Raw genomic sequence first — 26,552 nt, forward strand, 5'->3', positions numbered from 1 at the left:
AAGTTTGCATATATAACCGAAACCTGATCCATTTGAAAATATCAAGTACCGATTCTGAGGTGTGAATTACTCTGCCAAACTACTGAAGAACATCTTCTTTATCTAAAAATCCCACCGAAGCCCATTTCTCCCCAAATCCCTTTGAACGAATCTGCAGAAAATGAGGACCCAGATGCTTTAAAGTGATTGAACGCCAGTAAATTTCTCAGTGAACAGTCCCCCAGGACACTTTCATGTGAGGAGAGACTCTTAGCCTTTGTATTACTTCATTAGGAACTGTGAGATTTTACTATGGAAGCTGGACTCAATTTGCTCTCTTCTTCATCGCCCTTCATTTCAAGATGCCACCCGAGAAGTTTCCTTGCTCCTTCTTGTTCTTCTGCTGCTTCTCCCTCCTCCTCCTCTTCTTCTTCTTCAGGTAGTATTTGTAGTTTTATATTTCGCTCATTTTTGTGCTTTCTATGGGTTTTTTCCTGTTGCATTTAGCTTAAGTGTGAAACTCAGAGTGTTCTGGTTTAAGTATTTCGAGATGGGTTTGTCATAGTTTGATTTTATTCCGCTTCAAATGGCAATTTCTCGTTCAAATTGTGGGAATTTGACTATGTAGGATGTTATCAGAAATGAGGCCTCGTTGGGCTTGTTAATTCATTTATTTCCCTTTCTAGAGTGATTTATTTTTAGGAGAAGCTTTTGTTGCTTTTTCCTCTATGGATACTCCAAGTGCTCTTTTATTATTTTTGAATTTTGGAGGATGTAACTCAACACCACAAAATTTTGAAATTTATTTTTAATTGGAAAAATGCTTATAAGAGTCATCAATCAATGTTGATTTTTCTGTTAGATGATATAATATTAAATTTACCTTTCACCCATTAATTTAAACATTTGGGTCGATCAATGATTTATCATGATATGAAAGAATGCGGTTGAAGGGTTGAAATTAATTGATTTCTATTTATTTGGTTTTTTTTTTTTTTCATATTTCAAGCCCAGTGAGGGGGAGTTTAGATGACATGATATTCAATTTACCTTCATCCATTGGCTTTAAATTTTAGGCCAACTGGTGATTTAACATTTAATTAATTTTCTACATTTACATTCACGTATAGCTAGAAATGCTACATCTACTCAGGTACATGTTTGTTATAAATCCTGCAGTTTATATGTTTCCTGAGCAAGCGTCTCCTGCTCGATACTTTTCAACCTCATTTCTTTCACAAGAACAGCACCATGAGTGTAGACCTCAATCGCAAATACTCAAGGATGATAGATCATCCCAGGTTAGAATTATTGTAAACTTATGCATTTAAATTAGATTATTTTATTGTACATAGGACTATATTACCATTTTGAGATTTTCTCAGTAACATGAAATTCTTTCTTGTGCATTGACTTTTATTTGTGAATGGTTGTATGGAATTTTAGGACACACACTCCTTATTGTTCTAACCAAAGTGTATCTTGTCTAAGAGCCTCTTTGGAACAACTTTTTAAGTACTAAAAAAGTGTTTCTTAGTGCATAGCAAGTCATTCCAAACATGTCTCTAGTTGCACCAAGCAAACTCTGGTTGATATTCCATGTATCTTTTTAAGGATAACTCCTTTATTGTCTTAACAGCTCTATTGTGATTTTTCTGTTAAAATGTGTAAAGTCTTTTTCACTGAGCATACCGATACTCTGACTATAACTGTATGTCAGCGCTAATGACCAGTTTCCATTTGGACACATGCTCTATCTCTCACTCCCTCTCATATACACTCACAATTATACATAGTTAAGTCTTTATATCATTATATGTATCTGTGTGTGCATACCTGCATTTTGGAATTCTAATTAATAGTTCATTTGATGCCCATTGTGAAGATGACTCTAGAAAGGAGGCTGATCGAGAGGAGTGTTCCAATCGATGAAGGCAGTCGAGATGATCATGACCATCTGATCTGGGAACTTAAGCATCAAGCGGTTGAGTGGCCTGGTTTATTATCATCGTAAGATGAACTAAACTTCCTTCTCCTGACTCTTTTTTATCAATACATAGATGACAACCCTTGTCTGTATCCTTTCTTTTATATTGAGTAAATACAATTATTTTGCAGATGGCCACCCGTACAAATGGAGGAATATAAGATCTCATCAATCGAAAAAGAATCCTATAATGCTGCTGGGGAGATGCTTGTTAAAGATGAACCTGAGAATGTCATTGCCCTTGCCAAGAAAGCTTTGTCAGCTTCAAAACAAGCAGCATTATTAGTTGACGAGACTGAATTAGTTGGTACTAGTCTGGACTATAGTTCTCTTGATGAGTAAGTTATATTTTTCTATTCTTATGGTAATATAGTCTCATTGCAACTGTATTCTTGCTCATATTTCCATATATTCATTGATTAGTTCTCTAAGCAAGGAGGGGAGAACTGTAAGGTCAACTAGACTGCAAGATAGACGATCTAAGAAGAGAAAGGTGCCAAAACACGTAACAACTATTGATGAGATTTCTAATTTTAGGGGAAAAGATTCACGGAGAAAAACAAGTGAAAAGTTTGATCCTAATGATCCTCTACGACTGTTCTTATGGGGTCCTGAAACAAAGAAGCTTTTAACAGCTCAAGAAGAGTCTGAGTTGATAGTCCAAATCCAGGTATGCTTGTGAAGGCTATCTATTTTCCATTTTCAGTTGTCATACGGCTTCTACTCATCAGGATTATTGCAGATGATTCTTGATCAAGTAACCTTTTAACAGGATTTAATGATACTGGACAACGTGAAAGCTAGACTTCAATCTCAGTTTGACCGTGAACCAACTTTAGTTGAATGGGCTGAAGCTTTAGGGATTACTTGTCAACACTTACAGTCACAGCTTCACGTCTTTCAAACCAGTCGTGAAAAGCTGATTAATGCAAATTTGCGAATGGTAGTTCACATCGCTAAACAATATCAGGGTCGTGGTCTCAGCCTTCACGACTTATTGCAGGTTATGCTCTGAATATGAGGCATGCATCTGTGGTGCAAAGTCTTTACTCTCTTTCCAGTCAGTAGATGAATTGAAAAAAGTTTGTAGGCCACTGGACACACGCGTACTGAGCAGTGCTAGACATGTATTTCTCAAACCTTCTGCTTCAGGCATCGTGCTTATGTTAGACATTTTTCATTTTCTTGTTGGTTTTAGAAACCTCTTGTTTTCTGGTTTATCCAGCCGTCTGTCTGCCTGTCTATCTTATTTAACATTTTTCATTTTCTTGTTCCTTCTATTGTATGGCTGAAACCCTTAAGTGGAGTCCTGCTCTAAACAGGAACTATACAAACCTCTTAATATTAAGCTATTTGAGCCAAGGGATTTGGTTCAGAGTTCTAGTTTCTTATTTCAACGTTTGCGTTTTCTATTTGGAATATAATCCCTATCTAATATGTTGGGATTCATGAATGGGCTGCTGAAATTTTTTGGTTCATTTCTTTATATTGTTTTAGGTAGGAAGCTTGGGACTTATGAAGAGCGTAGAAAAGTTCAAACCACAAGCTGGTTGCCGCTTTGGCTCTTATGCTTATTGGTGGATTAGGCATTCAATTACTAAGGCAATATTCCAACACTCCAGAACAATTCGCTTACCGGTAATGACTGTTCTTTGGTCTTTGGGTTCATTCTTGAAGAAATATAAAGATTAAATTTTATTGTTGTCTCTTATAAAAAAAAAAAAGATTAAATTTTATTGTCCACTTAACGCTCTTCTTTTCTCTTTATTATGTTGTCCTTTTTTTCGTGCTTAACTGGTTTTCTTACAAAGGTAACAAGTAGAGAAGATTTGCGTTGACATTTGCAGGAAAATGTATATGCCCTCCTTGGAAAGGTGACAGAGGCGAAAAATTATTTTGTTCGAGCAGGGAATTATAAGCCATCTAAAGAAGAGTTAGCAGCACGTGTTGGAATTACAGTGGAGAGATTTGATAAGTTAATGTTTATGTCGAGAATCCCACGTTCCTTGCAGCAACCTGTATGGGCTGACCAAGAAACCACTTTTCAGGTATCTATCACTTCGTCTCTTGACTTTTAACCAACAAAATAGGACAGAAAATTGAACAAAGATAGGGTATGACTTTAAACATACTGCTTATTGAATGTAAGATTTTAGATTCTTACCTTTCACAAAGATTGCTAATGTGGTTCAGAGAAGTGGAACACTTATTCAACCTTGCGGCTTTGCTAAATGCTGGTTACTAATGAAATTCACTTTATAATGGTAATTATCGACAGGGAAGCCGTGTTAAATGTGAAAGACGTCAGGAATAGAGATCAGAGAAATATATACCTATTATTGAAAAATCCATATTGCTAAGTTCCATCATTTTGTCTGTTGCCCAAGGGTTGGTATTAGTTTGTCACTGGACAATGATTATAAGTTGCTTTGCTGGTATCATTTGGAAATATAATTTAGAACTAGTTGCTACCCTTTAATAATGAAAACACAGAAAATGCATAGATACATTCATGATTTTACCAGGCGCGTTAGATAGAGAGAGTCGATCCATAAATGCATATGATAGATTCACTCTAACATCATACCAAACCATAATCTGAGAATGCATTCTGAATTGTATTACAGGAAATAACTGCAGACTCTGAAGTTGACACACCGGATGTCAGTGTGGAAAGGGAACTTATGCGAAGGCACATTCGGAATCTCCTTAGCATTCTCAGTCCAAAAGAGAGACGGATAATCAGACTACGATTTGGTATTGAAGATGGTAGAGAGAAGACACTGTTGGAAATTGGCAACATGTTTGGTTTGTCCAAGGAGAGGGTACGACAGCTTGAAAACCGAGCCTTATACAAGCTTAAACGATGCTGCAACAGCCAAGGACTCGGCGCATATGCCGATTTACTGACTTGAAATCATATGATCATTGCCTTTTGTATTATATGCATCAACTTGATCTGAACATTTCATCTTCCATATATCAGAAGCTGTAGTTTTGGGCAGTTGGAAGGTCTCTTTCAGAAACTCTGCCAGAAACAAACAATAACTTTTGTAAGTTCCAACAGCTATGTATTGTGTGTATATGAAGCTCATTTGTATTTTTTTTAGGTGTAGTACAACCTGGTACTGCTCTTCTAAGATGCTTAGCAATTGATACTGATGAAATATGCTGACATCTTAAAGTGTATCTTTTAATTCATTCCAGATATGATATTCAATGAAAATGAAGAAACAATACTTTTTCCCGGAACTGTATCATATCGATAAAAAATTTCTCCCCCGGCTTGCTCAGATTTAGATAGTCATTCTATTTAAGAAATGGAAATCTTGTTCTTCACCTTCTTTTTGTTTGACTGATGGATGGGATCAAGCTTAGATTCCAAATGCTTTGCCTCACTTTCATTTTGGTAGAGAAAAATTAGTGAAAAGTATTGTTAGGAGAGATTTTTTTATAAATATCATAAAGAGAAAAAAAACATAAAGATGTAGAATAAAAATTGTAGCATCATAAATAAATAAATAATACAATCTTTTAAAGGAAAACCAAGTTAGAAGAAATGATTGTATGGATTGTGAAAGATGGAGACCCATCATTCAAAAGGGCTTTCCTAAGATCAAAAAGACCAACTCATGCTGGCTCACCACATGGCAGGCCCCATTTTAACACCACTCTCCAACTTTTTTTTCTTGCGTAAATACTATATATATATATATATGTGCTTCACCTACTTTATACCATTTTTATAGGATTAAAAGTTTTGAATTTTTAAATTTGCACATTAGATTTATGTAAAAATGACGTGGGATTGCTTCCATTTTTTTTAATAGAATCTCATCTAGGGATCAATCACAAATTATCATTTGACAAATTTTTTATTTTAAAAAAATTAAAGAAAATGCAATGGATGGACGCATCGAAATATTGCCCATTTTATAATATTAATGATTGTATCTCATTCTTTACTTTGGCTAATGAATGATTTTTAAGGTACATGAATTATGAATATGAATATGAAATTCCTCCATTGTACATTGAATTCATTAATGGACGAATAGATATCATTTCTCCTTTCTTTAACCATTTCTTTTTATTCAAATCACATTTATTGAATATGATATTTTTATTAATTTTGAATATTTTAAAATTTTCAATATCACAAGGGGCAAAGGACTATTGAAATTTTGAACGATTTTTGTGCCACGAAAGTCTATAACTTTATCTACAATACTACAATTTTGCATATTAAAATTGATTCCCTTTTCTCTCTCTATTTAAAAACACATTGGGACATTCATAGATATTAGGTCCTAAGATTGTCGTCCTAACATAACATATCATTAGAAATGGAATACTCGACAAAATTTGGTAGTACTATTTATTCTTCATGTTTTTCCATCTAATACTCATCAAAATGCTTATGGATATCAATCTTTAAAATAATAAGGAGTATGTATCTAATTATTAAAAAGGAAAAGTCTCCCACCCATATATTTAAAGAGAAAGAAAGATCCAAAATGCACAAAATTACCACTAGAAAATGAGGTGAAAAAAGAGGGGGAGAGGGTGTGGCAGAAGATTGGCCTATTATTATTTGTTTCATGTGGTGGGTTGTTCATGAAATGGTGGGTTCCCATTTATCAACACTCAAATTACACACACAATCCATCTGTTATTTTGTTTTTGTGTATATTACAATAAACTTGGTTTTGAATATTTGAATATAAAACACCAAAATTGGGATGAGGAGTAGAGAGTGAATTTAAATATTTATTAATTGATGAGTTTGATTTTAGTTTGTTTAAATATAAAAATACCACTTCAACATTTTGTTCGTTGTTTTCAAAATATTCATTTCGATCTTCTTTGTTACTTTTAAATTTAATTCATTTTGATATTTTTTTTAATACAAAGAACTACAAAAATTCATGCGATGAAAAAGTCAAACCTATTATTTTTTTTCGTTGAGAAGTCATGTCAATCATCGTTAAACTAAGTTCTTTATTTTTTAAAAGTGAAAGTTGGTGTTATTTACTGTTGAACCAAACACTTTTTTACTTTCATTTTTGTTTTTTCACTTATGAAAGTGATTGTTTTAATTCAATTATGAGAAGAGTGAAACAGACGAAAGTAATCACTTTTTCAAAGTACGAGTATGAAAGTAAAAAAAAAGTAGAAAGATCAAAGTAAACTAAAAGAATGGAAGTAGTATTTAAATCTTATATTTATAAAAAAAAAAGTAGAGAGAAAGGAGAAAAAAAGAGTAAAGAGTAGGTGTCTTGAATGGAAGGAGGAGTGAAGAAAGAAAAGAAGAGCAGTGGGAGGAAAAATTCAAATTCAAATTCAAGCAATTTGAGTAAAATAGAAATAGGTGAAGAGTATCCAAATTCTTCATCTTCATCTTTCGGCCAAAAATGTAGCAATTTGGTTAAGAAACAGCGCACTAAATTCTACATTCTCCGCCGCTGTGTTGCTTTGCTTCTCTGCTCCCATGACCGTCCCGACCGCCCTTGATCGATTTCCTCACCCGCCGCCGCAACCCCCGCCCCCGGTCTGCTTTTTTTCTTCATTTTTGTTCATAAAAACCAATTAAACTCTCTTCCCCTTTTCTTCTTTTTTAATTAATAACAATTCTCTCTCTCTTTCTCTTATGATCAATAATGTAACTAATGAATAAATGGGTTTCTTTTCCCTCTTTATTCTTCACTGTTTCTTTCCTTCAACTCTACACTAAACCGCAGAGGGGAATTTTTCTCTTCTCTTCTCTTCTGGAATCGAAGGACTCCGAGGTTTGAATTCTTTTTATCTTTTGATTTAAAGTAAATACTCAAACCACTTGAAGGATATTCATATTCACAAATAAAAAATATTCGGTTAGTTAAGAACGACCATAACATTCTCTTTGGTTTAAAGCACTTTACGGAAGAAATAAAAATTTTGACCTAAAATGTTACTTACGTCCATAGAATTGCTTAATTAGAGGTCGTGAGTTTATATTTTTTGAACGTGCAACTTCTTTTTTGTCACGTCATACAATTGTAAATTTAAATGATGTGAATCTTCAAATTCTTTTTTTGTCATATCATCCAACATGCATGATTTACACGTGAAAAACTGTATTCATGATATCTTAAAAAGATTGAACCCATTGAATTTCAAGATCTATAGGTGATTTTATTATTACAATTCAAATCCAACTTCATTTTTAATACAATATCTTCGAAACCATGATAGAAAAAATTACAATTTTTCACTCAGTCACTGGTCTAAAGTTCGTAAAAAAGTACCATCATCTCGCTAGAAAATAATTTAGAATTTGATTAACGAAAAAGAAGTGGATAGAAGTACAACTTTCTATTTAAATCAAAACAACCAAAGAGAATATACAGTTATAGCCTAACTTCAGTTTGCCACTTCAATAACAATAACAATAACAATAATAATGTATATGTGAATTGAATTATATAGTATGATTATATAGTCCTCTAATGAAAGATTAAAGCCACGAATGAGTTGATTAAAGATTAGAAGAAAGTTGTAAAAATGGGAAATGATTTGTCAATTCAGACAATCTAATCAGTAGGGGCCTTTTGCTAAGGAAACATGAGACAAGAAGAAGCACCCATTGTTGTATTATTTTCTTTGCTCTCCTAATTTAATATAAAAACATTGTCTTGTCAAAAACCCCATTCTTTTTCTTTCTCTTTTTTTGCTTTTTCTTTTTCTTTTTCTTCAATTGTATAATAACTTTGATTCACTTTTGTATCCTCCACTTCATGTATAGCATTGTCTTGTCCATCTCCCTTCTCCTCGAACATCTTTTAAGCTAAACTTTGATGCGACAATACTAAACGATCATCGTATCAAAATTATTCCTATTGTTTGTGACGTTATGTTTGTTATGATGGTTGTCGATGATCTAATTCTTAACTTGTTTTGAAATAATTGATTCCCTTTTCATTTGAAATTTAAGCCTTTGTTGAATCTAGTTTTGATCTTTTATTTCTTAACTTCTTTTGTTGTATGTCTCTCATACATACATACATATATATTTTGATTAAACATGAAGATGAAATTTCGAGCTCTGTCAATCGATTGTTGATAGCACATATTTTAGCTAGCTAAATTATGCTACTTCAACGGAACTATTTTAAGTTAGAAATTGGTAGCATTTTTTTATAGTCAAAGTAAATATTAATTTAACTAAAATTAAAAATTCCAATACATCCACGAGAAGAAATTATTTTATAAGAGATCTCATCTCCCTAGCATTTTAAATTTATTTACTTTGGTTTTTATTTTTAAAAAATATTTTTGTATTATTGTCATTGTAGAAAAAGAGAAGCTTGAAAAGTACATGCATAAAAAATTCTGATAATAGAGTTCATGTCACTATATTTTCTAAATTGCAAAAATAACGAATTTAAAAGTTGAATAATAGTCCTATGATAACCCTTTGATTGATGTCTAATAGCCATTTATGATACCACTAATTACTTACATATTTGACATATTCGCAATATGAAAAAAAGAAAAGTATAAAAAGGATTATGGATCGAAATAGGAAAAATTGAAAAGATTTAACCTAACACACAAATAAGTAAGTGTCAGGTCGATATGAGTTTAGATATCCTAAATGTAAGTAATTATATAACGGGACTTAATTTCTTGTGTGTGCTTACCTTAATTCCCATTGTAAAATGATAATGATTTTGCTGTAAATGAATAACAATAATGAAAAAAAAAAAAAACCAAAATATTAAAATATCAAAACGTGTCAAAGTTTGAAAAGTTTCATTTTAATTATTAAATCATTTATACCCAATACAAATACAAAGACATATGATGTGGTAAAGCCATACATTATTCTCATTTCGATTTTACAATAGTAAATTTATAACAAGAAAAAAGAGAACATGTAAATAATGATGATCAAATGATCAAAATTCAAAATTCAAATTAAGGCAAACGTTCTCGTATATATGTGATATGATTTTCTTAATCCTAACAAATTAGATAAAAAATCTAATTTAGTGTTCTTATCTTACCTTATCTCTTTCTAATGTTCCGCATAATTGTATCGAATCCAAATTCATCTACAACAACTTAAACTAAACTTCATCAAACAAACTCAAATCATCACATCTACATATATATAATTAAAAAAGTGTGTATGATTTGCAATGGATTGAAGAGTCCGACAAGTAGAATCGTTGGGAGGAAAGAGAAAAGAGAAAAGAGAAAAGAGAAAAGAAGTGAAAGAAATAGAAAAGGGAAAAAGAAGAGAAGGAGAGGTGAGTGAGTGAGTGAGTAGGGATAGCATCTGCAGGTTGTTCTGACTTTTCAGAGACCCCTCGTGCGGCCCTCTCCTCTCCTCTTTCCTCTCCTCCCAAATACTTTTTCACCTCTTCCCTTCCTTTTCTTCAATCACCTTTTAATTATCTATCTATCTATATATATAATCATAATAAAAACATAGTTGAATAATTCAAGAAAACTATATAGTTGAACCATCAACTTTTCTTAATTATTATATATAATTGCCGTATTTAAATGTTTATTGAATATAGAATTTGATTCTTCATTTCATCACACAAAATAATATTATCTCCATCAATACAAGAAAAGGTTAAATATATATATGTGTGTGTATGTATAGGTTTGTAATGTGATAAATGCAAAAGATGACCCATTATATATATTATATATTATATAATAAATGATGGGTCTCAATTTCTCATTACTCTTTTACCATTTCAACTAGACATTGGTTGGGGATAGAAATAGTAAAAATTTAAGGTGAATAGGGGAAAACTGTTTTTTAGTTTTAAAAAATAAACAAATTAAAATAGGATTATATTAACTATTTGAAATTTTTATATCGGATTAATTAATTTAGACGATGTTATTAGAAATGCGATTCAAGTCCCACGTTGTTTAGATAAATGAAGATGTATTTCTAAAATGGACAATATATATCATTATATTGTGAAGATATTTAGAGGATATGTTGTCCTAACAAGCGGTATTATATTTAGAGCTAGTCATGTTTATAACTTAAACATGTCTTTAGAAATAATCCTCGAATGTTGAATAAAGATGCGTAGTAAAGTTTCGAAAGTAGAATATTATTTGAAAGGTCTATTGCTCTATCAAAGTTAAAATCCGTTCGGGATGAAGAAAAATGGAGGAACTATATTAATATTGTAAATTTTTTATAACTTATTGTCTTTAATTAACACTTTTCATTATAAACTTAAAAAATATATATATTAAAATTATGTTTCTTTGCCTAAAAACTAGTGGGATTATCTAATCAAATGACTTTCAAAAACTAGATTAATTAAGATGATGTACTAAAAAAAAGTACAAGAACATTTGAAATTGCAATGATTAAAATGGAAGAAAGAAATTTCAAAAAATTAAAAAGAAAAAAGGGGAAGTCCAATAAGGAGAAAAAGAAGAAAAGTGGTGGAGAAAAGAAAAGGTGGTGGGAGACAAAGAATGTGAAATGAATAGAAAATTTAAAGGTAAGTTTTATATATAATATGATGATCAAATGATGTGGCTCCCATAACCCATCATAATGATAACCAATTGGTATATGACATGATTTGATGTGTATTTGTTACCATTATGGTACTCTCTTAATGAAACTTGTTTCATTCATTTCTTCTTCCTCTTCTTTTTTTTTAAATCTATAAAATAAAAAAATAAAAAATAAAAAGTTAATTTGTTTTTGTGCACAATCACATATTTCACTGCCAATTGCCAACTCAACATGTCCCCTACTTCCTACCACTCTTTTTCCTTTTAACTTTTTTCATTCAGCTTAGGGTATAAAAAGAGAGATATCAACCAAAAAAAATTATCTTAAATAACAAAATTGTTGTCTCCATTTTTAATTAGAAGTTGAGTTTTATGATTTTTTTATAAAATACTTTTTGCCATTTATATTTATGATTTTTTAGAAGGTGTGATGGTCATGCACACTCTCAGACTTATTATTACATCTATATTCAAATCTCATCTATTAAAAAAAAAAGTGATCTCTCAGTATAAATAGTTATAAAAGTATATTCCTTGTATTTATAATAATAAGGTTGAAAATATTATAATATCATTTTAAGGATTACCATATTTTTTTCTTTAATAAAAGGAAAGAAAAAAAAAGTTGGCATTTTCTTCCTCATATCTATTTGTTTAACCAAATTTTCCATTGCAATCGTATTGCAAGAGAAAGCATGAGATTTTCATCCTATATGGATCAAATTTGATATAATGTGACATCACATTTTTAAAAAATAAAAAACTGAGGAAGGATATTAGAGAAAATCATTTAAAAATCGATACATTTTCAAATATAAAAAATAAATGTAAAGATTTACAAAATATAGCTAAATTGAATTTAAGTTCGAATTTGATCACGATAAGTACATTTTTTTTAAAGTTTTTTGTGTATATATATATTGTAATTATCTCATATAATATAGCTTCTAAGTAATAAAAGTTAAACAGCAAAAGGGACCCATAAAAATGAATGTATTTAGAGAAATGGGGCTTTGTCATAAAAGTTAGGGTTAGTCTAATCAAATAGGGATCAAAATTACCAAATTGAAGGGACATGAATCCCAAAACTCCTACATTTAACAACTCGGTTTCATTGACACACTAAATCATAAAGTTGACTCGTTCCCCAACTCACCAACAACTATTCCAAATAAGTCCCAAACATACCACATTTAACCTTAACTTTCCAATCTTATTTGCTCCCCCAACCATTGGCTTACACTATGTTTCAATTATTTAATTTCCATTATGTGACCTCTAGAGTTTTACTAATTTTGTATCCTTTCTCCCTTTTCATTTTTCTTTTTGGTCCCTACAATTGTCACTCTCAATTTACCTTTAGCCCCTCCCACTTTGACAAAGGAGAGACATGCCTTTTTTAACATTGTCCTAAAATTGTTCTTCTTGTTTGTAATTCTTTCTTCAAATATGCTTTTCAATATTGCTTTCTACTCATATTTTGTATAATGTTATTAGGTGAAATAAAGCAAGCTTTTTGTATGGGTGTGATTGAGGATTTCTTACAATATGTCACTTTTTACCGTTGATGGCCATTTTCCTTTTTAAAGATGAAATACAACTTTATTTAACCCTTTGAGTATCTACTCACATATATATGTTGAACTAAGAAATGCAATTTATTATGATGAACAAATAAATTTTTACACAAGAGGAATGGACTTAACAAATGAAAATCATATTTAAATTATACAATAACAAGTGGCAGTGTCATGTTTGACACGAACATATCCCATAAAAAAGGGTACCAAATATGTACAAATTGTAAAGAAACTTAAAAGTAGATACTGCACTATATCCATCTCATTATATTTCTACTCAATATGTCTACTTTTTTATTCCTCTTTTCTTCTTTGATGTAACCTTTCGATTTATCAGCAAATGAACTTTGTGAAAATAGGCACATAAATTTACAACAGTGAATCAGTTGACGCTTTTTCCCCTTTTGAAGAAGAAATATGCATGTGGGAATTGAGATAAAGCATGTTATGGAGAACAAGCATCTAAAAGAAAACTAGTAAATCTACCCACCAAAATATTACAACAAACATGAGTGTTTGTTCTGTCAAACTCGAAACTAGAATTTCAATTCTCCTACCTTATGTATTTTATTTTTAGAAGGAAACGAGAAGGTGTAAATATATAAATAACCCTTTGGAGAAAAGCTAATGCGAGTTGGCTACTTGAGAATGAGATTTCAATAAATCAACAAAACACTGACATTGGTTTCTAAAGGTCGGGAGAAAGGCCTCATTTGACAAACCAACTTGGGCAGCATCTTAGAGAGAATTATAGGATTCATAATTCATATTCACATCTCTTAAGAAGCAAATGGAGAGAAGGAACTCAGTAGGGAGCCAAACAGCAGTCTCATGGTGTTCTAAAAGTAGTATTCGTTTTTAAAGCAGTAACAGGAAATAACAATTTGATCAGGTCTACATTATAGGCAAGTATCACTAACCAAGGGGACAAGCTGAAGCCATCCTTGGGACCAAACAGCCCTCCAACTGTAGGCTTCTTCTCCCCAACAGAGATCTTCATATACGAGAAAAAGACACAAATTTTCAGTATTAGAAGTGTTCTAAACATACATGACACATGGAAACCTAGTTGTAAAGATCATCATCATCAGCCCCACCACCAGCTGAAGTTGCAAACGGGTCAGCTGCTGCAGTTCCAGAAGAAGGGTTGTCTGAAAACCTGAATTCTGAACCAAACCCTCTCGACTGCTGCAGTGTTTGAGCAAATGCCTGGTATTTACGAATATCGGCGTCACTCACACTTCTGCGAGCAAACTTCATCGACTCCTCAAAATGAGCAGCCTTAATCTCTGCCACCTCGTCCTCTACATCCTCTTCCATAGCCTCAGGGTTATCTCTTCTCCTCCTCTCCCTCTCAATATCCTGCAGTAAAGAAGATTTTTCATCGTGAGTTTTCTCTAATACACGTGCGTAACTGAAATTTTGTTACACATGAGAGACAAGAAATCAAGATGATTAGGATTTTACTTTCTCAATATTCTCTCTGATAGCATATTTGCAAGCACGCTGGCAGATCTCTGTAATATCAGCACCACTAAAACCTTGAGTGTACTTGGCAAGGGCTCTAAGGTCAACATCCTTTGATACTGGCGACTTCCTCAAGCAAGCCTTGAAAATTTGGTGTCGAGAATCCTCGTCAGGTAGAGGAATATAAATCAATTGATCTAAACGTCCTGGACGGAGAAGTGCAGGATCTATAATATCCGGTCTGTTGGTTGCCCCAATTATAAAGACAGTTTTCTTTGCTGACATTCCATCCATTTCTGTCAGAAGTTGGTTCAAAACTCGATCAGCAGCACCTCCAGCATCTCCCACGCTGCTGCCTCTCTGCAGATAATTCAAAGAAAGGACAATAAAACATTTGCCAGAATGAGTTTAATTACACTTCAAGGATTGCTTACACAACACGACAATAATGTTGGAGAGTTACTCAAGTATGACAATACAAACCTGAGTGGCAATAGAGTCAAGCTCGTCAAAGAACAGAACACAAGGTGCAGACTGGCGAGCCTTGTCAAAAATTTCACGAACATTAGCTTCACTTTCTCCAAACCACATTGTAAGCAATTCAGGACCCTTGACACTGATGAAGTTTGCCTGGCACTCATTGGCAATAGCTTTGGCCAGAAGAGTTTTTCCACATCCAGGAGGCCCATAAAAAAGAACTCCCTTTGAGGGTGACATTCCAAATTTCTCAAACTTCTCAGGATGTTCCACTGGATATTGTACAGTCTGATTGAGCAACAGAACAAAATCAGATCGCGAGCGAGTTAAGAATTAAATAAACACAATCTCCTCCAAATGAAGGAGATCATTCCTCAGCAGCATCAATACCTCTTGAAGTTCTCTCTTGACATTCTCAAGTCCTCCAATGTCTTCCCAGCTGACGTTAGGCACTTCAACAACCTGGAGCAGAGCAATTTAGTCAAAGTGCACTAGAAAGGAAACTACAGTTGACGCCATCTGATCCAAGATTACACAAGCACTTACAGTTTCACGTAGAGCAGATGGATTACTGGTCCCAAGAGCAGTTTGGAAGTGCTCATTTGTGACTGCCATTGAATTCAGAATCTCCGCATCGATTGTTTCATCTTCCAAATCAATAACATCCATTTTTTCTCTAATGCATTGAAGTGCAGCCTCGGTACAAAGAGCTGCCAAGTCAGCTCCAACATACCCATGTGTATCCTTGGCAATTCTTTCCAAGTCAACCTGTGATATCCAACATAGGAGCCAGTGTATTTCATTGACAATGCAGTAACAAACATGCAAAAGCAACTACAAATAAATGTAGACAATAGAAATCTTACATCTTCAGCAAGCTTCATGTTCTTGGTATGGATACGAAGAACCTCAAGTCGCCCAACTTCATCAGGAACCCCAATATCTATTTCCCTATCAAACCTTCCAAATCGTCTCAAAGCTGGATCAATGCTGTTTGGCCGATTTGTAGCTCCAATAACAATGACATGGGCACGAGATTTTAACCCATCCATTAGTGTCAAGAGCTGAGACACAATCCTTCTCTCAACTTCTCCATGAGTTTTTTCTCGCTTAGGAGCAATCGAATCAATCTCATCAATAAAGATGATAGATGGAGCATTCTTTTCTGCCTCCTCAAAAGCTTTCCTAAGGTTGCTTTCACTCTCTCCAGCCAACTTTGACATAATTTCTGGTCCGTTGATACAGAAAAAGAAAGCCCCAGTTTCATTAGCTACGGCTCTGGCAATCAAAGTCTTTCCAGATCCAGGGGGGCCATAAAGCAGAATTCCCTTTGGTGGCTTTACTCCGATGGATTTAAAAAGCTGTGGATGTCTCAGAGGAAGTTCTACCAATTCACGAATTTGTGCCATTTGTTTTCTAACACCACCAACGTCATCATAGCCAACCTCATCTAATCTATCTTCGTCCTCTCTTTTAACAGGCTCCCCATCACAGAAAATTTCAGTATCAGGGGCAACCACACAATATTCAGGAGGATCAGTTTCAATGACCTTGAACTCGACACTTCTCATTCCTCCCCTCACAAGGAAGAGATCACCCTTCCTCACTGGGCGATAGGCTTCCAAGAAATACGCTGCAAAATATTAACAGTGTAAGAATTAAGAGATATCCCAAAATCCCAAAATGTATAAATCTAAACTTTATCAACCTTTGTAGCAGGTAAATCTAAACGAGTATACGAAGAACAGACAATTATATACATATTATCAGTTAGAACTTAAAAACAGTACATTAAAAGTTCTCAAAATCAAGAACAACCATCCTACAGCTGCTGCTAAAAAGTGTCCTCTAGGACAAACCATTGGTCGCGTGTAGATCCAACTCACTTTATACAATACCTGGCACTGTCATGTAGATGTTGTTGAACTTGTTTCTACTAAAAGTTTAAAAGAGATAAGACACATGAATGCAAACAAAGGATTGGAAAGGACAAAATTGGTTTACACCATTTTTAGATGTATAAAGGAACTTCTCCAAAATTGAACAAGTAGTGAATAGTGATATTCAAACTTCTAAACTTCCTTTTTTTAGAACTAAAAAGTGTCTGGAAATTCATTGCATGCCAATAATAAAAATAAAAGGAGCATGGATCAACTGGTGAACAGAACTCACAGGAATAATTAAAACAAAAAAAATACACACACGCATGCACACACATTAGAGCACATGCAATATCAAATATCACACCTACCAACCAAAATGTCTCCATCCAAATATCTGAACAAGCCGGATGAAAGAAAACTTACGAGACAATGATTATTTCTAATTTCTAGATTAGTCATACAAGAAGCAAGAGACAAATCAAGAGAAGGAATAGGTCAGGTATAGAATCTCACGTTTCAAGTATGCATCAAAAAGATTCCCGGTGACACCTTCAATAGTGTCATCTACTGGAAGAATGTGTACCCGCTTTCCATACTTAACATCAGCACATTGATGCACGGAGACAACATCTCCAAGCCTGACGCGAAGGTTGCTTCTCACAACCTTGTTCATTCTTATTTTTGGCTCATCACATGTTTCATCGGCAAGAGCAATGCAGATTGTATCCTTCCTTTTTTTCCCCTGAAATCCATAAGGAAGGCAAATGACACAGTTACAAACAAAATATGGCAAGCAATTCAAGATCTCAAGCTGTGAGTATGAGAAAACTGCATCTTTTTTCTAAGAAGAAATTCATTAAAATTAAAGTAGACAAGAGAGGGAGGGGGACATGCGCCTCACTCAAAATGGATCTATGCCTTGCATTTAAAACAACTGCCACAAGAAAAAGACAAAACCCTTTTCACAACAAAGAGAGAGCCTGAATGAGTTGAAATTTTGCTTCCTCCACCTCCATGCAAAATTCTCCACTCTGTTTAGAATCTGATTTTTTTTTTCATGACAGGATTTTTCCCAAGAAGAGTTAAAAAGAAATAAGGTTTTTTTAACAAATAAGTGAAATTATCTTAGTCCAATTTGACGGTATGGACTATTACTGCTACTTAAAGACAATCATTAAGTTACACTCAAACTAAAGAACTGACGGTGCACATGGCCAGTGTAAATCCATTAATTCAGTCATGGGGGAAAGATCAGTCTTGCAAACCAAACAAACACAGCTCAGAGCAACAGGATGTGGCCTCTCTTCTTTCCTTACACAAAGGGTTCTCTGTTACAGAGGGGAGGAGAGATGCTCGTATTTGGATTCCTAATCCTAGTCTGAGATTATCTTATAATTCTTTATTTGGGCTGTCGGTGGACCCAGCTCCTCCTAAGAAGTCGGTCTTTGATGTGATTTGGAGGAAAGGTTCCGAAGAAAGTTAGGTTCTTTATCTGGCAGGTCTTGTTAGGTCAGGTTAATACTATTGATAGGCTTGTCAGAAGGAGGTCTTCGCTTGTTGGGTTTTTTTTTTTGTTGTTTGTTGTGTTAGATAGCGGAGGAAGATCTTGATCACCTTTATCGGGAGTGCCATTTTGCAAGGTCTATGTGGTGCTCTTTCCTGCTGGAGTTTGGTGTTAGCTTTGTCATCTTGAGGAGCATTAGAGCGACGATTGAGAAGTTCCTCCTCCATCAGCCTTTCAATGAAAAGGGTGGCTTTTTATGGTGTGTTGGGGTGTGTGCTATTATTTGGGATATTTGGGACGAAAGGAATGATAGGAGTGTTTAGGGGTAGAGAGAGGGGGCATAGTTAGATTGGCTTGTTGGCTGGATATCACATGTCTCTTTGAGCTTCGGTTCCGAAGATCTTTTGTAACTATTCTATAGGCAACATTTCACTTAGTTGGTCCCCCTTCCTTCAAAAGGGTGGTTTTGTGGGCTGGTTTCTGATGCCTTGTATTCTTTCATTCTTTCTCAATGAAAGTGGTTGTTTTCAATATAAAAAGAAAGAAAAAACAGCTCAGAGCAACATCAAGCGAATAAAATTTCTGAACTGGCCCCTAAATATATACATAACAAAATTAACAGTGTCAGTTGCATTAAAACTGTGTTCATCCTGTAATCTGGTCGGATAGGCATATATTTTACAAAGCAGGTGGAGTGAGAGAGAGAGAGGTTAAAAATTTGAGGGTATTTGGGGTAAGAGTTTGGGATTGATAAGTATGGTTTTTGCAATAGAAACTCTATTACAAATGTGAGACTTCACTTAATACATGTTGCTAGCTCACGTGCTGAAATAATAAAATTAGACTGGTTTTTGAAACTCGTCTTCTAAGCTCCCTAGTCCCTACAACATTCATAAATCTCAAACTCACGGGTCAGAAATGAAAGACGAGCTACATAAAAATAACTCGTTCATTTCTTCAGTATAAGCTACGTAAACCCAATTCAAACTTTATAAAAGTCCACAAAATCAAACTCGCTAAACCCGTCAAGCAACTGCCGCCTAGACGAACTAATAACGATATCTAATGCACAAATCAAAACTTACCCAATTCACCAATCCTAAATACCAACTGGAACGAATTCAAATTAGATTTAAAAATAAACGATTCCCACTATCCAAAACGGAAAGACCAACCCTCCCCGAATTCTATATAATTTCCCAACATCACTTAGGGCCAAATCATTCTCAAAAACCTACCTCAATGAACAATATATAAGACAAAGTAATGATAAAGAAATAACAGCAAACCTTGATCAAGATCGTGTCGCCACGGAAGAGTTGAAGCTTCTCCATAGTGTCAGGGTGAAGCGCAACCACCGAGTTATCATCATTAATGGCCTCATCAACAACAAGCCGGTTGGCAGCTTTCTTACGTTCTAGAATCGCGGTACTAAAATCCCTCTTGGGACCCTTACTGGAAGAAACAAAAAAATAAAAAAACGCATTGAAAGCAGGATCAAGCAACAAACGAACAATGAGAAATGAAAATACTCATCAGAAGAAACAGGAAGTGGAAAAGGGGAAAGAAGTATTAGAAGAGTTAGAAGAATGGGGATCTGGGAAATCTGAGAATAGGGCTTACGAGTCGGAGGATTCAGCTTGATTGGCCATGGCGATGGCTAAGCAGAAGACAAGAGGAGAGTGAGAGAGACAACAAAATCAATGGCGAAAAAACTATATCTGTAGAGATCTGAGTATAGAGAAGTTGGGGATATGATATTTAAGCCATTGGTCGCTCCTTTTCTTGTTAAGAAAGAAAAGATTTATTGTTCTTTTCTTTTTTTTCTCTTTATTACTTTATTTTTACTTCTTACTCAGTTCTAGAATATTTCATTAACTAAATTACAAATTTATATTAATAACTATTAGCTTAAAAACAAAAAATCTATAAAACATCATTCTCATAAGTTCTATGGTTTACATTATAACAATTAGATCAAAATATTTACAATATACTAAGATAGATAATGATGGATAAATATTGTAAAAATAAACCAATGAAAAATCTAATAAATTCATAAATTTTTTATTTTATTTTTCTTAAAAACAAGCTTTTAATTTTGCCTATTAATTCATTTTAAATTTCATAAGGTCAGTGGAAAAAGTTTACAATCTCTTGTCAATTTTATAACTTATATATAAACTAATTTTAGTTCATTTTTTGAGCTTGTAGGAGACTTACACATGTGTAATACGATTAAATAAACAATTTAAGAAAATCAAAGCCAAATCAAGAATTTATGTTCGTACAAAATTGGTTTATTTTAAAATAAGAATTAACGTATAGATTATTAAATGCAAAATTTACAGTCCACCTGAAATCTGTCAAGGATTAATTGATTTTTGAAAGATAACTAAAGTTATTAATTTGAGTATAAAAGAAAAATTACAATTATAATACAAAACCATTACAAGAAGGTCAAATTTTACATTGTGATATTTAAGAAGTCACAATTATATAAAATTACAAAGAATGTATGCAGGATAAGAAGGAATCAAATTATATACATATTAGTTTTATTTTCTTTGATTTTTGTGTTTCTAATCGCATTTTATGCTCTATTTATTACCAAAAGATACACATTGAGATTGTCTTTTAATTACATTATACATAGCATTTGGTGGATATGTAATTAATAGTCTTGAATCATAAGTTGATATCTTTATTATGTATAAATATATGTGAAATTTTATTTATTACCTTAATTTTAAATTAGCTTTATTATCACCTTTTCCACGTTGCTAGTTTTGTGAATTTTTGGAATCATCCATTTGGACATCTATAAATAAAGTCAATTTTTTTAATAATAATAATGTTAATAATAATAAAAAGTATATATATATATGTATGTATTATTATATCTTATCTAACCAGTGTTCAAGAATGATGGCACGTCCTTTCATGCATAGGATTGAACTCCATAGCTATAACTTAATTTTTGTTTCTGCCATCTATAATTTCATTTGAAAATGTTTCCCACCAAAAGTTTGTTATGTTTCAAATAAAATAATTTAATTGATATATTTACAACGATGAGATGGTCGATAATCATTACATTTTTATTTTAATTCGTGAGGGAAATAACTTACTAAATTTAGTTGGATAAATTATTTGATTTTTAATTTAAAAAAAATTGTTCATACCTTCTTATCTTATACTTTAATAACCAAAATTTCTATCTAATAAACAGATATTATAATTTAAAAAATTGAGTATTAAACAGGACATCAATGATTGTCAAACGAGAATTTTTAAGAGGTTCCTAAGAAATTCATAGAAATAACTGCTGTATATAAGCTTGATTTTTATAGTTATCTAACCATAAATACGCCACTTTTAACTGAAACTTACAAAGGTTCGTAACTCTTTTGAAGAAACGTGTTCAATTGTCATCAACAGGCATGCACATACAAGCCATAGACATATCAATGTACATTTAACATTTCTCGTTGATTTTTAAGACAAAAATCAATAACTATGATCGCCAGACAAGATCAGATCAGTACCTATGATCAGCAGGCAAGCTCGAAAACTAAAATTAGCTCAAAGTCATCAACCAGATATCATAAAGGATACAGAATCAGAAGATTGCCTACTTGAAACCTGAACAAATCTGGCACCTGGGTTTGCACACCAAGGCCAAACTTTACTTCCAGCATTCGGCTTGGCATCTCGGCATCTTGGCATCGTGGCATCATTCAGTAGGGATCGACAAGCTTGACCACAATGGCTGTGTGTATTGTTGTGTTGGTCCAAGGTTAAGAAACGTTTTATAAGCTCATTTTTGCTTCACGTTGTCTAGAAGTGTGTTTGCCCTACAGAATATACAAATACATTCCAGCAGGATAAAGGATCTAGATAACAAACCATAGCCACATGTAGGAAGAGAAATGTCAATTGTAAGAGCTGTGAACAATTAAAATAAAACAATAAATATATGTGCAAAACATATTTCTTGCTTTCATGAGGACCTTTTGAAATTTGTGTGTATCAAATGCTTTACTCAACCAATATACAATTATTCAATCAATAATCCATTTCCAGACAACATGAGATGATCAATGATAAACTTACAGACAACAATTATAATGATGGTCTCGTGACTATATATGTATTATTTTGATAAGAATAAAAATGAAGTATCAAAAGCTACAAAAGAGAGTCTGGCAAAGGAAATACAACAGATGCTTCGACAGCCAAAGCTCATTTTGGCACTTTTTTCTGAACAAATGTGGTAAAGATTTAGTTTCGATCTATTCCCCATGCATTTATAAAGTACATTCATTACATCATCTTTCTTTCACAATGCAGGTCTGACGTAGTTTGTTTACTTTCAGCCCCTGCAGCTTAACGTTTTACTCTTAAAGACGAACCAAACCATTCAAAAACATCGTAAAATAAAGAAATAGAATATTTTCTTATCATATCTTTACCATGAAGAAATTAAGAAAGAATTTGATCTTTAACTTCAAGCAGGAAGTCAGACAGACAAGAAGATATGGCCAATTCAGAATTTGTGAAGAATGGAAACTTGCCAGTACTTACCTTGAAAAAATAAACCCAGTGGATATTTTATTTCCTTAAGATTGACTTGACCAGACCATTTTCCTTCCTTCACCTATTTCATGTTGCAAGTGCAAAGAAGGAATTTGGGTTTCACTAAAAAAGCATTCTAAGCATCTACCAAAAGTTTTAGTCTCAGATATAAAGGTGATTATGGTCGCATAGGTAGTAACCACTACTATAAGCGTTCATTATTGTTTCACGTTATCATTTACCATTGTAGAAAAACTATTTACAACATGTTCATCAGATCGTTGTCCATATTCTGACCAACAGAATCACATCAGATCCTACAAATCAAAGGAACAATGAAGTTTAGCTCAAAGAGAGATTGAAACACACCTGGTTTGATCCGCAAGCCAGAGCCAGCAAAAGGAGTGATCATCTACATATCCTGAGCAAATTTAGTTCAAAAGCACAAATAAAAAAATAAAGCCAATTTATCCATTTGCATAAAATGGTGTTGTGGACTTCGTTTCTTGTCAGCAGTATGACGACCCTATTTGAGTAATCAAGAAAAGCGGTAGTACAAATGTCTAAATTGTTGAAAAACAAACAAAACAGAAGTATTGCTGGACCCAGACGGCAGTCTTAATTAGCAGAGCAAGGAGAAATACCTCTTACATTTGCAATTAGAACTTGATACTCCCATAGCGAAGTTCACAAATAAGAGAGCAAAAGAAGATTCAATATCACAACTTAACAACAGAACAAACAGTTCAAACACACCATGAGAGAGTTGAAAAGAGACGTGAAACCTTCTCAATAAATTTTTCACAAGCATTTGCATCTCTGAAAAATTCCTGAGTGGAAATACAAGAAACTCAATGTAAAATACAAGAATGGCCGTACTACAAGGAAGATATGTTGTAAACTAAAGCAACAATTGCACCAGCTAATACCAAATACCTAGATTAAATTATGAACGCCAGTCAATATATTTATTCACAACTGATTGAGTTCTTGCGGATTCTCCACAGACTGTCTAAGAATGTATTCAGCTCTCCGTTTCTTATCATCCCTTTCATCATCCCGACCAACCAAGTACACTGTTCTACCCATTCCCTTCTTTTGAATGTTCAAATCCAAAGAATCACCAAGAAGCTTCTTCCCAGTTTTGAACTTAAATTGAACAAGAGGCCTAACAATGGGAAGAGCCTTCTTCACACCCTCTTCATCGTCATAAAAACCACTTCCTTTAACCGCTTCTATGGCCGGAGCAAATGCCTCTAACACATGACTGCTATCATCAAAATCATTATCTGAATGTTTAAGAGAGGATTTGACCACAGAAACAACATTTTCCCTCGGTTGCAACTCTATATCATGGGGTGTGTTACTATCAAAACTAGGTAATTCTTCCTCTAGATTGCCAGTATTAACTACTAATCTCTGCTGAAGACTTAACAATGACTTCTCTGCCTTTCTCCTCTGCCTTGCTTGCTCAATCTTGTCAGTGCGAGGGTCTGTCGTCCTCTTATTCCACACCGGCGTATAAATGTAAGTGTGGGGATCAGGAAAAGCAGGTAGCCAATTGGGTATATGCTTGCTAGGAGGTGTTTCCCTCATTTGAATGAAACTCGGCAGTACCTTGCAGCTCTTGATAATAGGAAACCGTGGTACCGGCTGAGCAAATGGAATTTCTTGCACTGAATTCACATACTCAAAAATTTCTTGAATTGTACGTGAACCTGCAAGACAACGGCTAACCTCAGCGTCTTGATGAGACGACCCTGGTGCTTCTAAATCTTTAAATCCTCTAACAATGTCAAACACATTACACTCGGTTCTACCAGCTAAGTTAGAATAGAAACTCGCCATCTTACCCAAATCACTAAGGTACACTATTACAATTTCCGCAAGTGTGTCCATGGCAGACTCCTTCGATCCCTGAAATCCCAGACTCTGGCATATCTGTGCTGCTGCAATCTTCGACACCTCTCGCCCGAAATCATCACCTCCACCTCTCCTAAAACGATCCACCTGATTTTCATTCTCTCTCGTAATGTTCCCACCTCCATGGCTCATATTCAAATCCTCGTGTCATTTAGGTTTAACTGGGACTGCGAGATTCACCCCATTAATAACCGCCAAAACCAACCATCTTCCACAATCAAACCTCAACTTTGCTAAAGAACAAAACGCTCATTCTAGCCTAGTCATAAGAAATTGAAACAGCATGCCTGAGACGCGTAATTGCAGAACTTCTCCCTCGTTTTCTCGTCCAGGGACCGAAGGAAACAGGTGGGTCGGAAATCTTGAACAAAATTAACTCCAAACAGAACCCTGTAAGCCTCAAGAAGCTTCAAAATTGTCCAGGAAATGCATATACTTCCACAAGATTTCCAAAAAGTGAAATGAAATCTACAATAAAACACGGAGAATTCAAAGGTGAGGAGACACCAGGATGAAGAAACGAGATTGAAACCCTAAGAAGAAGATTGTTAGGGTTTACAGAAAGGTGAAGCCATGGAGGGAATCCAAGAATTCAAACACAAATTGGGAAAAGAAAATTGATGATGAAAAATGGATAAACCTCGGTAAGACCCTTGAGATCGAAGAGGAAGGGAAATTTTGGAAGGAAAAAATTGGAAAAAATAAAACCCCCCAAAAAATAAGGCTTGAAAAAACGAGATCGATGAAATACGGAGATGTGATGATGCTTCTATTTATAGGGGCGTCAAAGCAATTTTCTTTTCTTTTTTTTTCTTTTTTACGAAGTTTGTCCGATTTCTTTTCATTTTGGGCCTTCCATATGGGCCTTTTAAAAGGGCCCATTAAGCTTCTTTAGTCCAACTTTTTTAAGGGTTTTTCTTGTTGGGCTCAACTCTCAAATTACAACTCTATCTTTGTAATACTAAATAAATATTTTAGAAAGATTCAAAATTAACTTCTATTGTATATTAAGACCAGATAAGAATAAGAATAGTGTAGTGTACTGTCTGATCATGTTTACAAGTTTTAATCGTCCACTTAACAATCTCAAAATGAAATATGACGTATGATTTTAAAAGTTAACTTCTTACGACATTTTGTTTTAATAATGATGAAGTGTAATTATTGAACACTACCATCGATTTTTTTAATCACTATTGTCACGGTTGGATATTTGTTTAACATATATTCAAGTTGTCTTTTCCAAGCATATTGAAATTGATCCTCATGTAATAAAAAATTTTAAAAAGATGAGAACATCATTAAACAATCACAACAAGAATGGAAAAACATAAGAAACCCAGCAAGAATGGATAATGAGAGTCAAGTGAAAACACGAAGGTTGATTTTGCAATCTTACACTAACCAACAAAATATATAGCAAAGTATCGAAAATACTTTGAAGATGAACTTCTATATTAAGATACATACCAACTGTGTGTAGAACCTTCTTGATCTACTCCTTCATGCAAACTCCGTATGGCTAGGGGATATAACTCACTTGGTAAAGTTAGAAACATCACACCTTATATAAAAGAGGAAGAGTGCGACGCTCAAAGTGTAGGAAGAAGACGTAAAAAATGAAC

The 26,552-nt window shown here is 33.8% G+C and overlaps 4 protein-coding genes and 1 long non-coding RNA gene across 6 annotated transcripts; 2 read left to right on the forward strand and 3 right to left on the reverse strand.

Moving 5' to 3' along the window:
• The first annotated feature begins 24 nt into the window (after nucleotides 1–24).
• On the forward strand, nucleotides 25–5,218 carry LOC116401678 (RNA polymerase sigma factor sigF, chloroplastic). Its single transcript, XM_031886639.1, has 9 exons — nucleotides 25–418; nucleotides 1,159–1,280; nucleotides 1,865–1,989; nucleotides 2,098–2,304; nucleotides 2,390–2,636; nucleotides 2,739–2,969; nucleotides 3,464–3,604; nucleotides 3,814–4,014; nucleotides 4,594–5,218. Exons 1-9 carry the CDS (start codon nucleotides 292–294, stop codon nucleotides 4,879–4,881), a joined length of 1,689 nt encoding a protein of 562 aa, XP_031742499.1. The 5' UTR covers nucleotides 25–291; the 3' UTR covers nucleotides 4,882–5,218.
• Nucleotides 5,219–7,187: 1,969 nt separating this feature from the next.
• On the forward strand, nucleotides 7,188–7,665 carry LOC105435882. Its single transcript, XM_011659360.2, has one exon. The coding sequence runs from the start codon at nucleotides 7,250–7,252 to the stop codon at nucleotides 7,478–7,480; it is 231 nt and encodes a 76-aa protein (XP_011657662.1). The 5' UTR covers nucleotides 7,188–7,249; the 3' UTR covers nucleotides 7,481–7,665.
• Nucleotides 7,666–13,833: 6,168 nt separating this feature from the next.
• LOC101220994 (cell division cycle protein 48 homolog) lies at nucleotides 13,834–20,208 on the reverse strand. Its single transcript, XM_004143220.3, has 9 exons — nucleotides 20,050–20,208; nucleotides 19,716–19,881; nucleotides 17,436–17,664; nucleotides 15,906–16,672; nucleotides 15,586–15,807; nucleotides 15,430–15,501; nucleotides 15,046–15,327; nucleotides 14,563–14,922; nucleotides 13,834–14,457 (listed from the first exon to the last, which is right to left on the reverse strand). The coding sequence occupies exons 1-9, from the start codon at nucleotides 20,076–20,078 to the stop codon at nucleotides 14,161–14,163; spliced, it is 2,424 nt and encodes an 807-aa protein (XP_004143268.1). The 5' UTR covers nucleotides 20,079–20,208; the 3' UTR covers nucleotides 13,834–14,160.
• Nucleotides 20,209–21,752: 1,544 nt separating this feature from the next.
• LOC116404592 lies at nucleotides 21,753–23,367 on the reverse strand. Its single transcript, XR_004217520.1, has 2 exons — nucleotides 23,014–23,367; nucleotides 21,753–22,283 (listed from the first exon to the last, which is right to left on the reverse strand). It is a non-coding gene; the product is annotated as an uncharacterized LOC116404592 (long non-coding RNA).
• Nucleotides 23,368–23,626: 259 nt separating this feature from the next.
• Nucleotides 23,627–25,671, reverse strand: LOC101222808 (transcription initiation factor TFIID subunit 8). Of its 2 annotated transcripts, XM_031887557.1 has the most exons (2): nucleotides 24,858–25,671; nucleotides 23,627–24,722 (listed from the first exon to the last, which is right to left on the reverse strand). In XM_031887557.1, exons 1-2 carry the CDS (start codon nucleotides 25,057–25,059, stop codon nucleotides 23,977–23,979), a joined length of 948 nt encoding a protein of 315 aa, XP_031743417.1. In that variant the 5' UTR covers nucleotides 25,060–25,671; the 3' UTR covers nucleotides 23,627–23,976. The 2 variants fall into 2 exon arrangements, with proteins under 2 accessions (XP_031743417.1, XP_011657663.1); XM_011659361.2 differs by having other exon boundaries at nucleotides 23,627–25,671.
• Nucleotides 25,672–26,552: the final 881 nt, after the last annotated feature.

The sequence above is a fragment of the Cucumis sativus genome, chromosome 6 (genome assembly GCF_000004075.3).
Source record: "Cucumis sativus cultivar 9930 chromosome 6, Cucumber_9930_V3, whole genome shotgun sequence".
NCBI classification, from domain to species: domain Eukaryota; kingdom Viridiplantae; phylum Streptophyta; class Magnoliopsida; order Cucurbitales; family Cucurbitaceae; genus Cucumis; species Cucumis sativus.

Excerpts from the sequence above, each read along its gene's own strand:
- LOC116401678 (XM_031886639.1), top strand. The coding sequence starts at position 292 with ATGGAAGCTGGACTCAATTTGCTCTCTTCTTCATCGCCCTTCATTTCA. Across the intron at positions 2,970-3,463 it reads GCCTTCACGACTTATTGCAG|GTAGGAAGCTTGGGACTTAT; the intron begins GTTATGCTCTGA and ends ATATTGTTTTAG. Across the intron at positions 4,015-4,593 it reads ACCAAGAAACCACTTTTCAG|GAAATAACTGCAGACTCTGA; the intron begins GTATCTATCACT and ends ATTGTATTACAG.
- LOC105435882 (XM_011659360.2), top strand. The coding sequence starts at position 7,250 with ATGGAAGGAGGAGTGAAGAAAGAAAAGAAGAGCAGTGGGAGGAAAAAT.
- LOC101220994 (XM_004143220.3), bottom strand. The coding sequence starts at position 20,078 with ATGGCCAATCAAGCTGAATCCTCCGACTC. Across the intron at positions 19,882-20,049 it reads CAAGCTGAATCCTCCGACTC|TAAGGGTCCCAAGAGGGATT; the intron begins GTAAGCCCTATT and ends TGTTTCTTCCAG. Across the intron at positions 14,923-15,045 it reads TTGACTCTATTGCCACTCAG|AGAGGCAGCAGCGTGGGAGA; the intron begins GTTTGTATTGTC and ends AATTATCTGCAG.
- LOC101222808 (XM_011659361.2), bottom strand. The coding sequence starts at position 25,059 with ATGAGCCATGGAGGTGGGAACATTACGAGAGAGAATGAAAATCAGGTG.